The sequence below is a fragment of the Petaurus breviceps genome, unplaced genomic scaffold (assembly GCF_028583685.1).
Source record: "Petaurus breviceps papuanus isolate PSGF00001 unplaced genomic scaffold, PetGlider_PUasm1.0 98, whole genome shotgun sequence".
Taxonomy (NCBI): domain Eukaryota; kingdom Metazoa; phylum Chordata; class Mammalia; order Diprotodontia; family Petauridae; genus Petaurus; species Petaurus breviceps.
Window position 1 is genome coordinate 59665115 of NW_027187460.1, and position 14111 is coordinate 59679225.

At 34.3% G+C, this 14111-nt stretch overlaps 1 protein-coding gene across 9 annotated transcripts in view; it reads left to right on the forward strand.

Moving 5' to 3' along the window:
* The window catches only part of UBR5 (ubiquitin protein ligase E3 component n-recognin 5), a 192032-nt gene that overhangs the window by 65153 nt on the left and 112768 nt on the right, over window positions 1–14111 (forward strand). For all 9 annotated transcript variants that reach the window (XM_069081109.1, XM_069081110.1, XM_069081116.1 and 6 more), the window contains exons 4-5: window positions 298–374; window positions 1079–1198. In XM_069081109.1, the coding sequence (XP_068937210.1) occupies window positions 298–374; window positions 1079–1198 (197 nt within the window). The remainder of the gene's footprint in view (window positions 1–297; window positions 375–1078; window positions 1199–14111) is intronic.

The following is a 14111-nucleotide window of genomic DNA, read 5'->3' on the forward strand; positions in this document are numbered from 1 at the left end:
AGGGTCACATTTTTTCAGAGCTTCTTGTTCCTTGTCTTTTTTCTTTCTATGAACTTCTACATAACTTAAAGCAATTTGAGATTCTTCTCCTGTAATTTCATTAAAAGTTCATCATGTCTTAATTACATAAGATCCTTTGGGGCTAAGGATGTTCTTTTTGGGGGAGTGGGCAGGTATTCTCTTAGAGTCCCAACTCATTTTGGGGGCCAGAATAGACCTATATAAATGCTCGTTGAAGGAATACTTAAATGTTGACATTTCTATTTTGAATACTTCATTTTTCTCTCTCAATTTTAGGATGGTAGAGTCTGCAGGATTGGTTTTTCAGTGCAGCCAGACAGATTGGAATTGGGTAAACCTGATAATAATGATGGGTAAGGCTGAACATTCTTTCTACTTTCCACATATGTTTAAACTTTGGGTGAGACGTTATATATTAACAGGGATATACTTTAATTGTATTTTTCATTTTTAACAAACTGTTTATTAGTTTTGCATTTAGCTTAATAAAATTAAAATCAGCAGAGAATCACTTGAATTTAGTTGGAATAACTTTCTGGATGGAATGCTTTGAAGTTTGTAATAGGCTCTATAAATAGACATTTTTTGCTACGAGTCTATTTTGGTTGGATTGACTTCGTAGGTCACGTTAAAATTTTGCCTTAATGTTTATAACAACAAATAGAACTGATTTGACTATAGTTGGACTGCTTAAATGAACCCTAAATTTGGGAGCATAAAAGTTGGTGGGTGATAGATATTATTTTACTGAATATCAGACAGTTAACTTTAAATGTTATGTTGAACATTTATTTGTGATTACATTGTCGAATATTTTTACAGTGAGAACAGAATGGATTGCTAATGTGAATAAAACATGTTAGCTCTGTCTTCTAATTTCAAGTTAAACTTTTAGTATTTTAGTTAGATTAGCATGGAATATTCATTCCCCAAGGGTGTTGCTTAAGCTGGTATGTTACCAGAATAAGTCCCTGAGAATTGAGACCTGGGATTCCAGGTTTTGTTCCTAACCCGTTTGGGATTGTTTTGTGACTGATCTACCATCTTTTATTTTCAGTTCAAAGTTGAGCAGTGGCTCAGGGGCAGGAAGGACATCCAGGCCAGGCAGGACTAGTGACTCCCCATGGTTTCTGTCTGGTTCTGAAACTCTGGGCAGACTGGCAGGCAACACCCTTGGGTAAGTTTTGATAGGATTGAGGCTGCAATTTGTTTGTATCTTAGTCTTGTATGTGTCTATACACATATAAACTGTTTTACCATATGCATAAAGAACACTTATAGTCAGTAATGATCTAGCTAGGGATTGAGGAAACTGATTAGAGGTCTAGGCAGGAATCTCATGTTTAATTTTTCTATATTATTTAGGTATAAACTAACAGTATACATAGAATAGATATTAATCAGGCTGTTTGTCAATGTTATCATCAGTATTATTAAAGCTTTTTAAAAGGAGCAATAATTGACTTGATGACCAAAAGGATGATTTTAAGGCATAATGATCAGACCTCTGTGCCCAGTGTTTTAACTTTCTAATGTGGGAATCAAGCTAATCATTAAGTTCTTCTCATTATCCAAGTCTTACATAATTGCGCATTGTAAAATTCTACAGCTAATATTCTGTTATTTGCAAAATTTGAACCACAAATAAAGGAAAGTTTTACCTTTGTTCTTTTTCCTTTAACAGATTCACTTCAACCAACAAATGCCATATAGTAGCTCCCTCTATTTTTATTGAAGGTTTAAACTGTAGATAAAGTAACAAGTGACCCTAATATCTTAGCTCTGTTATATATAAACCAATATTAATTTTTTATTGTTAACATCATTTCTACACATAGATCTTTCCCTGTCAGGCCATTTTCACTGGAAATACTTGATGAAAGACAGAACTATCTAAATTAGAAAATAAAGACAGATGGATTTATAATGAATTTTTTTTTTCTTTTTGACTTGCCCAAGGTCACACAGCTTGTGTTAAGTGTCTGAGGTCAAATTTGAACTCAAGTCTTCCTGATTCCAGAGCTTGTGCTCTATTCACTGTGCCACCTAGCCGCTCCTTATAATGAAAATTTTTAATAAATGTACTAACTATTTGCTAAATAAGATCCTTAAAAATGCATTAAAATATTTTAAAATCATAAAAATGATTCTGAAAAACTGAAAAATAAATTCTAAATTTTATAATTTTGTGACTTTAAGATAAATTATTTAATAGTTTTTCTGAGTAGAATTCTAGAAGAAATGATTAGAAATACTGGGTGATAGGAATTTAATGAATTATGAATAATATAGGAAGAAAAAAAGACCTTGATAAAGAATCAGATAAGATTGGAATTAACACTTTAATGAGATAGGTCAAAGAAAATTTCTTAAATACTTTGAAAAACTGAAATGATGGGCTGAAGAAGTTAAAAGTGAGAATATGAAAATGACTTCATCATTGATTGAAAGATGCCTGAAATATATGATTGAATGTTGTATTTACCTAGAATGAGAGAAAAGTGAGTATTGAATATGTTTAAAATATAGCTAATGTAAATATGATATTTTGAACATGGATCTTTCTCCTTCTGCTTAGCATAGTGCCTTACACATAATACAACTTCTACCAGATCTTAATGAAAGACTTTTACTTAAGTTTTGCTTTTGCTTTCTCAGTATTCCTGAATGACTTTTTAGGTACACTTTAAGTGAATATCACCTCTTTTACTTTCACCTCTTTTTTGAGAAATAAAGCATTCTCTAAGCTTTTATGAAGCTCCATTTTAATGATCTTAAAGAAGGCATAGAAGGTAGAGCATTATGTAAATATATTGTGCGTGTAAACTCATTTTTAGCAGTGTTTTGGACACTTGCCTTTTAAGAGGATATTTCTTAATTTTTGCCAAAAATTATGAATCGCTACGATTTTTTTTTTTAACATAGGGAAATTATAAAACTTATCTATTTGACATGTGGGCATGTGTCCCCATTTTGCTAATTAAAAAAAATAGACAGTTTTTGATAAATTTAAACTTAATGCCTTATTTTCATTGATACTATTATGGTATACTATTATACTATTATTCTACTCAATTATAGTGGAATTTTACTATTTTCAAAGAATGGAACTAATATCAGCTCTAACATAGGGTACAACTAATTCTGAAGAAATTAAAAGACCTTGGGAAGATAAGTTTTGGGGTTTTTCCCCCCAAAGATTTGTTTCTACTATAACCCATAGTAGAAGTTTTTTTTAACCCTTTACTGTATTGTATTATTCCTACATTTCTTCTTTTCCTAAATTTGGTAATAAAATTGTAATAATATAGTGAAAAATATTTTTGTGTTCTGCTTTTCTTTGCTCTGTAGCCTCATTTCTTACTCTGTTCTCTTATAGTTCTATAGATCTATATCTAGTTCTAAGTCTGTGATCCTATGATCCAAAGTAGTTCTTACTGCTGGTAATTCACCTGTACAGAGTGCTCAGCTGGTGGTGCAATGGGTAGAGATCTGGGCCTGGAGACAGTAAGACTTGAATTCAAATCCAAATTCAGATACTTATTATTTATATGACCCTAGACAGGTCACTTAGAGGTTAGCTTAGTGTCTTCTGTAAAATAAGGATAATAATAACAGCAACCTCTCAGGGTTATTGTGAGGATCAATAATCTTTGTAAAATAATATTAGATAACAGATAAATAGATATTTATTTTAAAAAATGTACCTACGATGTTGTAGGTTCTATATAATTATTCCTTCCCCTGAATTGGAACTTAATTTGGCCCCATGAACGATTAATTTTGGCTTTTGTGGAAGAGCAGTACCATTATGTTGATGAAATTGTTTATACTACAACTGATGATTATATAGGGAAACCAAGGGAATATATATAGTTATAATAAATTTATTTTGTTGTAGTTATTTCTTATCTTAGAATGTTGTCTCTTTGTAAGTGACTTTAGAGAAATGTACTTTTAAATGCCTGAACTAGGAAAATTCAAGGAAGTGGTATGATAACTTTCCAGTGAAATATGAATGTTAGCTCTTGGTCTTGTTATTGTGACAGTAATCATTACCACCTTCTACTACGAATCACTTAAGCAACACACTTCCTAAGGGCCAGCGTTGTGTCAGGCTCTATACTAGTTGCTGAATATACAAATCTCATTCTGCTCTAGAAGCATTTATGGTTTTTTTTTGTGGAGACAATATACATATAAATACATATTAACTAAATAACTACAAGGCTTATGTAGAGGTGTTCAACCTAGTTACTTCTATCTTGAGGTTCAAAAGATGAATGGAATGATCTCATTGATCGAAAAACTTGGACTTCCTTACTATCTTTCTATGTTTAGTAATGACATGAGAGAGTCATAGGAGAGATGGATGATGTTGAAGCAGCCTCAGAGCATTCATATAATTTCAAAGACGAGGTCAAGTGGCTTTTGTATATCAATAATTCTCTTATCATAGATAATTGCTGTTTTGATGGATTGTTTTAATCTACCTAAATAATAGAAATTTGTTTTCTTGTAACCTTTCAGTTATTTTTTCTCAGTGAATGGCAGATTGTGCTATAAACTTAGAGCTGTTTAGATCTATTTATAGGTGGAAAGGATCTTAGAGAGCAGGTAGTCTTTACTCCTTCATTTCACAGAAAAGGAAGCTGAGGGCCAGAGAGGTGCCCTCACTTGCCTAGTATCACACAGTCAGGAGGTGATAGAACTGGCACCTTAGCCATCATTGTTGAGATCTAGAGTCAGTGCTTTTCCTCACTTTATCTTGCTGCTTCCCCAGTAAAATCTTATTTTTTATTTATCAAATTGTCATTAAGTTCCTGCTCCATGGAAAGTGCTGGGGAAACACAAATTTAAAGCTTATCTAGTAGCTGATGGTTCTGTGACATATTTCATAGTTCATAAAGTAACTTTAAATTCTCTGTATGCTGTAAACTTATAATGCATATATAATGCTGTAAGCATCCATGGATTGGAGAGGGTGAAACAAAGATTTTGCATTAGGAGGAAGCAGTGCAGTGACACCCTCCCCCTTCCCCCCCTCCAAAAAAATCACAAAACAAACAGACTTAGAGCACTATACTGAATCTTGATTGGGGAAACTCAACAAGTTACATTGAATCATTTGCCCAGTCTAAGTCAGCGTAGGGAGTCAGACAGAGAAGTCTGCAAAGAAAAAAACCCTGGGCATGGGCCGTGGTGCAGAGCACACCATGCGTAGAGCATACTAACTAACATCCAAGGAGAGGCTGAGAACCAAGGCAGCAAGGGAATTCTAAATCCCCACCAGGGCACTTGTTGTTATTGTTGCTTTTTGGAGGGGGGAAGGTAGGACAATTGGGGTTAAGTGACTTGCCCAAAGTCACGCGGCTAGTTTTTTTATGTTAAGTGTCTGAGGTTGGATTTAAACTCAGGTCCTCCTGACTCCACAGCTGGTGCTCTATTCACTGCACCACCTAGCCGCCCCACCAACCAGGTCATTTCTATGAGGACAGGTGCAAACTGACAGCTTTATTGCCCAGGACCCAGTTCTGTGTCATAGATCCAGGGCACATTGACAAAGGGACCTGTGCTCCCATGCCCGCAACTTAGGCCCTAGAGGTTGTACTGTGAGAAGAACAGGTTCAAAATTCACAGTATGGCCTACCTCTCAAGAGTAGAGTAAAATAATAATTTGTCACCAGTCCAATCTGAAATTTGCAGAGAAATAACCGGGCTGGAATCTCAGACAAAAGGAAAGCTTGTATTTCTGTCACTGAACCAGAACTTTCCAGCCAGCTGAGAGTGGCCAAGTCCAGTAGCATCTACTGTTGTTCAGACCCAAATTCAGGTCAGGAACTCACTGAACTTGGGGGGGAGGAGGGGAGGTTTGACCTCAGACCTCTTTGGGAGTGCTAAAATATCAAGTCCAAACATCAGGAAGTAGGCTGAAAGATTGAACAAACAAAAAAAGAATTGTGACATTAAAAGCTGTTTTAGTGATAGTGATGATGCTCAAGACACATAGTTGGAAGAAGAGAATGGCTTCAAAACATCTATAAGCAAAAATTTGCTGAAAAGCGCAGCTTGAGCCCAAGTTCAAGTGGAAAAGATGAATCAATTTTTTAAAAAGAATTTAAAATGTAACTATGTGGGGGAAAATGGAAAGGGAATTAATAGCTTGGCACAAGAGGGTATAAAACCTTGCCCAAGTACTAAAAACTCCCTGAAAATTAGAATAGACCAATTAAAAGCTAATGAGACAATGAGAAATATTAAAACAAAGCCAGAAGATTAAAAAATTAGAAGAAAATTTAAGTTATCTCATAGGAAAAGCAACAGACCTGGAAAATAAATCAAGGAGAAAAATTTAAAAACCAATGGATTACCTGAGTTTCATGACCAAAACGATCCTAGATATCATATTTCAGGAAATCTTTAAAGAAGACTTCTCAGATCTCTTAAAACCATAGAGCTAAATGGAAATAGAAGGAATCCACCAGTCACATCTTTAAAAGAAATGCCCAAATGGAAAACTTCTAATAACATGTTAGCTAAAGTCCAGAACTTCCAACTCAAAGAAAAAATACTGCAAGTATCCATAAAGAGAGAATTTAAGTACTGATCCACAATCAGGACCATACATGATTTAGTTGCCACCACTATAAATGAGTGGGGAGCTTGGAATAGCATATTCCAGAAAGTAAAGTATATAGATAATCTTATAGCCAAGAATTTCTTACCTGGCAATGCTGAACAAAATTCTAGAGCTGAAAAAAAATGGACCTTTAGTGAAATAGACTTCCAAGCATTCCCTGATGAAAAGACCAGAGAGCTATGTAGAAACTCTGAAGTCCAAACACAGGAATTGAGATGATGTACAAATATGATGAAATTATAAAGAATATGGTTTCATACAAAAGTAGGAAAACTTATATGAACTGATACAGAGTAAACAGAACCAGGAGAACAATTTGTACATAGACAACAATATTGTAGAATCATTATTCAGTTGTGTCCAACTCTTCATGACATCATTTGGGGTTTTCTTGGTAAAAATACTATAGTAGTTTACCATTTCCTTCTATAGCTCATTTTTCAGATGAAGTGACTTGCTCAGGGTCACAGAAGTAGTAAGTGTCTGAGGCTGGATTTGAACTCAGGAAGATCCGTCTTCCTGACTTCAGACTTCACACTCCATCCATTGCACCACCTAGCTGTTCATATTGTAAACAGCTTGAAGGAATTTTGGATAGTGTAATGACCAACCGCAATTCCAGAGGACGAATAATGAAACATGCTGCCCACCTCCTGATAGAAATGTAGGATTATAGAGCAAAGAATTAGACTTAAATTATTTGAACATGGCCAAAGTGGAATTTTTTTTCCTTGAGTAGTATGCATGTTTGTAACAAGGGCTTTATTTATTTATTTGTCTTTGCTATTAGGGAGCAGGGGGTGTAGGTTGGGGTAAAAAAGATCAGACTTTTGATGACTAAAACAGCATGATTTTTTTTTTTTTTTAAGGTAAGCTTGGATTGCAGGTGATAGTATCACAATTTTGTAGGCTTGGGAACAGACCCAGAAAAATGAAATGATGCCATCAAGGTTGGATAACCAGAGTGGGAATTTGATCCCAAGTCATCTTCCTATTGCAGTCCTTCCCTCTTTCCATGTTATCCAAAGGAAATTTTATATGGAATTTTTTGTTGACAAACACATTACTGAAGAAAGGGAAGTTTAAATTGGGGCCAGAGAATAGATATCAAAGTAATCCTATGTATAGTTAATCATAAAAATAAAGTACATTTTTCTGTTACTGACAAGGAAGGCACAAATTGCTCTCAGTTGGTCTGAACTACCTTATGATTGTAGATAAAATTAGTCTAACTATTGCTATATCAGAGTAAATTAAATTGATAACAGTAAATATTAAGTTGTTGGTTTTCCTTTTATGAAGAAAAATTCCATACTTTCATTAAGAATAGGGGCCATAAATAGGATCACGGATTTATAGCTGAAAGCTTCAATTGGTCCCTAATTGTTCTCTGTGTTATGAGAAACAATATTATCCTGCTAGGATAAGGTAGAGCAACAAACAGATTGTAATAATTGGAAAAATAATGTCTCGCTTGTCATTAGTAAAAATTTTTATTAAAGACTATATAAAGTAGTATAGGTACTTTATAATTATAATCATATAAAATTGCCTTTTATAAACTCCATCAGATTTCCATCAATGATACCTTCAATGAAAAGTAAATTTTAATATGTTAAATATTCAATATCATTGAATTGATCCTGTTAGAAGAATAGAGTATGAGGAACAGCCTGCTAGCTTTGCAGTAATAAAGGTTTATGCAGAAGCTGGTGTCAGAAAAATTAGATAGACTAATGGAAATATTTGAGAATAAAGACTGAAAGCATCACATTTACTATTTATGTTCTTATTATCACTGAAATATTGAAATATTCTGTTACTTAGGAATATAGGGAGGAAGAGAGAATAGTTCATGTTTGAAGATGCCATTAAAGTTCTTCAGTGTCATGAACTTGTATATGTTGAGTATTTAGAAAAATTCAAATTGGGCTTCTCATCAAATAGTGTTTCCCACCCTTACAAATAGTTCTTTATATGTAATTTCTGCCATCTACTGTGAGATAAATATCTATGTGACTTTACGTAGTATCATGGGGAGAGAGTGTTTCACATCTGTTTGTTTAAACACCTTGAATTGTCATGTAACACATATTGTGACAGTTTTCATGTTTTTCAGATGTTTTCAAATGTTTCCCTTTTTCTTTAACAGTATAAAAATTTTCAGTTAACCAAAACTATAGATTTTTTTAATGCCTTTGCCCTCTTGCCTTCCCCAAACAATTATTATTTTTGTTTTTTATACCGTTCTTCATTCTAATTTTCAGTATTGGTCAGTGGTAGTTGAGAAGATTTTGAGATATGGAACAAGTTTGTTCTCCAATTAATTGTGAGCCTGCTGAAAGATTTATTGGTAATAAAGCACTTGTATAAAAATATTATTCTTTAAGTCATTTTAAGTCATAATCCTTAAGAAAGTGTATTGGGAGGGCAAGTAGTTATAGAAACCCATTTATCATACTTGGATTTCTAGTTATATAGTTCCTCTTAGTTTATAAATAGAAATGATGTTTTTGAACATTTAAAGTCTCAGTTGAAGATACTTGAGTTGACAAAATTGATATTGGTTGGGCAATGGTGAAACCAAGGAAATTTGATTTCAGTATATGAATTTATTTCCATCATTTTAAATCAATGTATTATCTTGTCCTGTTTTATCTCACATGTCTGATTTAAAAATAAAAATAAATCTTTAACTGGTTTTTCTATCACGGTGATTTCTGTGTTAATAATATGCTTCTCTTGCAGTCTTATATGAGATCACTTAGCTCCCACTAAAACATTGACTGTCAGGTGATAAATTATGTTTGTGGGGATTTTTTCCCCGAGATGACTGAATAATTGTACAAAAATACAAACTGATATTTAGTACAGGGTAATACTCTTTAATACCATGTAGCACAGGACATCAGAAGATGAGCCCCTCAGGTTGGAAGAACCTGATGCATTGTAGCGGTGGTCTTCTTTAACTTTTTCCACTTGAGATCTCATGCCTGAGGGCATGCGCAGTACAAAGTAAGTGTGCTTTATGTTCAGAACCTAGGCTTCAAAGAAGTTTCACAATGCAGCTTGGGCAAGAACTGCCAGAAACACCTTTAATTCAATACGAGTTTGGTTTTGAATTAATTTTTGGTCATTCCATGTTCAGAGAACTTTTACTGTTGCCAGATTTTTGCACCGCCCCATATGGGGTCACAACCCATAATCTAAGAAGCTCTTCTATAGTCTGCAATATCACAAAGAGTCAGGCAGGACTGAATGACCATCGAGCAGGTTGGTCATTATTCGACCCAATAAAGGTTTCCAAGTGGCCCGTGAAAATTATAGAGGATGTGAAACAAGTCTCCACAACATATTGCTTGTGCTTCGCTGGCTGTATCATGTGTAGATCTGCTGTAGAACAACAGTAGTTCTCTTATGGTTTCATAGAAATGATGATAAAAATTATGGGTAAAACAAGGCAGTTGTTAAAATTTATTCTTTCTTAATGTGCATGAACTTTATTTTTGGTATTCTTAACTTGTGAGGCAACATTGCTGGAAAGAATGAATTATATCGATATAGCTGTCTTTGCTGTAAATGATGGCTCAGAGTAAGTGTAAATAGCAGTTGTTTCTGTTTTGGCCAAAAACCCTGAGGGTCTTCTGTTTCCAGATTTTTTTTTTTGACTAGGTAAAAGAGACCATTCTTTGCCTCCTATCTTATCTAGCCTTAATCACTAAATGGGCATTTCCTGAGTCAAACTGAGACCCTGGAAAATCCTTAACTTAAAAACCAAGGTCTCCAACTGGGGCCATCTCTAGTTGCCACTGGACCCAGATGGCTTTGGAGGAGAAAGTGAGACTGGTGGCTTTGCACAGCCCTTCCTCACTTAAATCCAGTTCACTTGCATGTCATGGCATCACCTTCCTGATATCTTGGTCCTCTTAGAGAATGAAGGACAAACAACCACAACAACTGAAAAGAAGTTTCAGAGCAGTTGGTTTTATTCTGCATCCAAATGTTATAAGAATCATTGGATGCTTGGTCATCTGGAATTAACACTTAATCACAAACTCAAGTGTTGTCAGACAGGTAATTACACCTCATTGAACAATATGCATTATAAAAGAATCTTTGAAGAGCAGAAATGATGTGCAAAGCTGGTTAAGAGGGGTGGCTAAGTGGCACAGTGAATGGAGCACCGGCCCTGGAGTCAGGAGGACCTGAGTTCAAATTCGGCCTCAGACACTTAACAATTACTAGCTATGTGACCTTGGGCAAGCCACTTAACCTCAGTTGCCCTTCCAAAAAGCAAGAAAACAAAACAAAACAAAAAACCCTCCCAAAGCTGATTAAGAGCCTCATGATAAAATCAGTCAATACTATTTCAAGAACTGGAAAAGATCAGATGTTGGTGGAATTTTTAAAACCCTCATGTTGTAGACTGTAACTTTTTTCTTTTAAGTAGAGAGCTACAAGTTAGTAGATGTGGAGAGCACTTTGTAACAGAAATGAAAATTTGATTCACTTCTTTTGTCAGTAAAATGACTGAATACACAAAGTATCAAGATGAGAGATATGATTATATTCATTTCAGCCCAACTGAGCAAAGTCAGAAATGGACAGAGGTAAAGACATTTGCTTTAAGTGATAAAAAATACTCATGAAGAAATACCTTAACCAACAAATACAATATTTCTTTGCTAATTAGAGATTCTCCAATATAGCCAAGGGCAATATTGTTATAATAGTAGCTCTTTTGAAAAAACCTACAAAGAAGAAGTTTAACAGAAGATTTGAGTAGTATTGCCCTACAAACTGCCAACACCAAAAAGCTGGTGAGAGAAATGAGTCTATATAGATCATGGCAAGAAATCTAGTTAAGCAAGATCATATTGAGAGTATTTATAGATGAAACTAAGAAGACTAATAGACTCTTATTAGTGATATGTGACCCAATAGGCTATTTCTTCCAGCCTGTCAAGTTATCTGTCTTCTGCTTGAAGATCTGATTTCAGGGGTAAATGTAATTCTTGATGCAGTCTGTTCCACTTTTGGACAGGTCTAATTCTTAAAAAAAAATTTGTCTTTGCATCAAGTATTTGAAAAGCTCCTGGGTTACTGAAGTTTTCCCTTCAGGATATGCATATTTCCTTATACCTTAAATTGATAGTCATATGACATTTTATTCTTCTACTGTCTTGATAACTGTCTTCTGACTATATTCCTCATTAAAAAGGCCTTTACAAAACAATGTAATTCTTGTACCTTTGTAATATCACGTTTGTGAGATTAGTTTTACATAAATTATGCTCCTTGGTTTATGACCCATTTCAGTAAGTCTGTTTAAGTTCTCTCTATCTCATTCAAAAATTCATGTAAAGATATGCAATCTGAGGAGGTTTCTGTCCTGAATGGTTATTTTGGCAAAGAGAAGACATCCATCTTTTGTAATTACCTTTGTCATAGAAGTCACTTTGAAATTTTAAAAGTTTGTATCCTGTCACTGTGGTTTAAGAAAATTGTCAGTGATATTCTTTATGTTCCTCAAACATAAGATGGTAGGAAAAAAAACTATTTTTAACCAAATATTTATAGCAGAAAGTTGGGAAGCTGCAACCTTGATGGTTTTGTCAAGATTGGAATTAAAGTAAACTGAGGCAACAAAGTTCTGAACGTGTTCAATTTATTGATAAGTTTAGCAGTTAACTAGTAAGAGGGGTCTTCAGCTCCTCAGCAATCCAAAAGACCCTGAATGAAGGCTGATGGATCATCTTTAGAGACAAAAGGAGGAGCATCCAAAAAAAATAGAAGGCAGTGTCATAGATGGGGAAAACATCATGATTAGTTACAAAGCCTAAAATGTCATAGATGTGGGGGACAATATAATTGGATGGAAATTGGGAATGTGGAGCTAGCAACCCTCCTTCCATCTTGTTGCTAGGAAATTTCAGATTGACTTAGTCCAAGAATAAGTGATAGTATCTAGATAACAGATTTCCTCTAATTGGACAAGGACAGCTGGTGACAGAGATAACAAATTTCTTTTAATTAAAATGATTTATAGGGAAACTGAACTTTTCAACTTAATTCAGACTGAACTTCTGAACCTATGAACTTCTGAACTTAACTCAGAGACAAAGAAATGAGACTTAAGCAGTTATACAAAATAGAATCAATGACAAAAATATAGACTGATTTTTTTTTCAATTTTAAGGCCAACTTATTGTGTCTGCTTAAAATTTGAATTTAAAAGTATTATCTTTTTATGTGACTTGTTGCAACACTTTCAAAATATTAAATTTGTTGTGGCAGATTTAGCTTTTCTTTTGGTTTAAAGTAGATTTTGATTCTAGTATAGATTTCTCGTCCTATCTATGCCTGAACTATTTCTGGTAATTTTTGTTCAGTTTGCTTTTGTTTGGCAGAAAAAGTAAAAATGCTTTTGGTAACAGTTGCATGTCAACATAACAGAAAAAAAATAGAAAACTCATTAGATGACAAAGGTTTCTAAGGCTCATTATATAGGTCTATCTCATTGTCATGACAATAAGTTTGCCACCTATTGGTTTGTTAGCAATGCTGTGTTGTCAAAGTTGACTTAAAATAAATAATGGTTCTTATAAAAGATTTTAGATGTTACATTGTAATACTTGGCACTGGGCATCTCTTCCAAAGGACAATGAAATGAATTGAGATCACGTAGAAAGTATTATGGGGCAACTCGATGGTACAGTGCAAGCCCTGTAGTCAGGAAGACTGATCTTCCCGAGTTTAATTCTGGCCTCAGGCACTTATTAGCTGTGTGACTCTGGACAAGTCCCTTAACCCTGTTGCCTCAGTTTCCTTATCTGTCAAATGAATTGGAGAGGAAAATGGCACTCTAATATCTCTGCTAAGAAAACCCCAAATAGGGTCACAAAGAGTTGAACACAACTGAAAAAATGACTGAACAACAAGAAAGTATTGATGATACAGCTCTAGGAGGCTTGATATAATGAAAAAGAACACTCAACTTGGAGTCAGGAAATAGGTTTCAGATCTTGGCTCTCACATTCATTAACTTTAGATTGAATGTGAAATATAATCTCTTCCATTCAAGTTGTCCCCAAATACATCTTTATGGCTTGGAGTTTCTGGAAGGGAATGTCAATAGAATGTAAGTTTAAACATGTCCTATGAAATTGGAGAAAGGTTGGAGTATGATTTCTATTAGGTTGTTTGTTATTTAAGAACTAGCAGATATTTATCACCATTTTGGTTCTAGGATGATAAAGAATTGTTTTTCATGCCATAGCAAGTCTAGAAGAACTGTAATTTCTGTTGAGGTAGAAAGTATCTACCTGTTTTTTCTGATAGTTTTTTAAAGGTCTGATTGAATGGAAGAAAAATATGGTAAATTATGTAAATATCTTGGAGTGTTTTAACCTTGAAGCATAGAAAACAACTTCATAGCATAATCTAAATG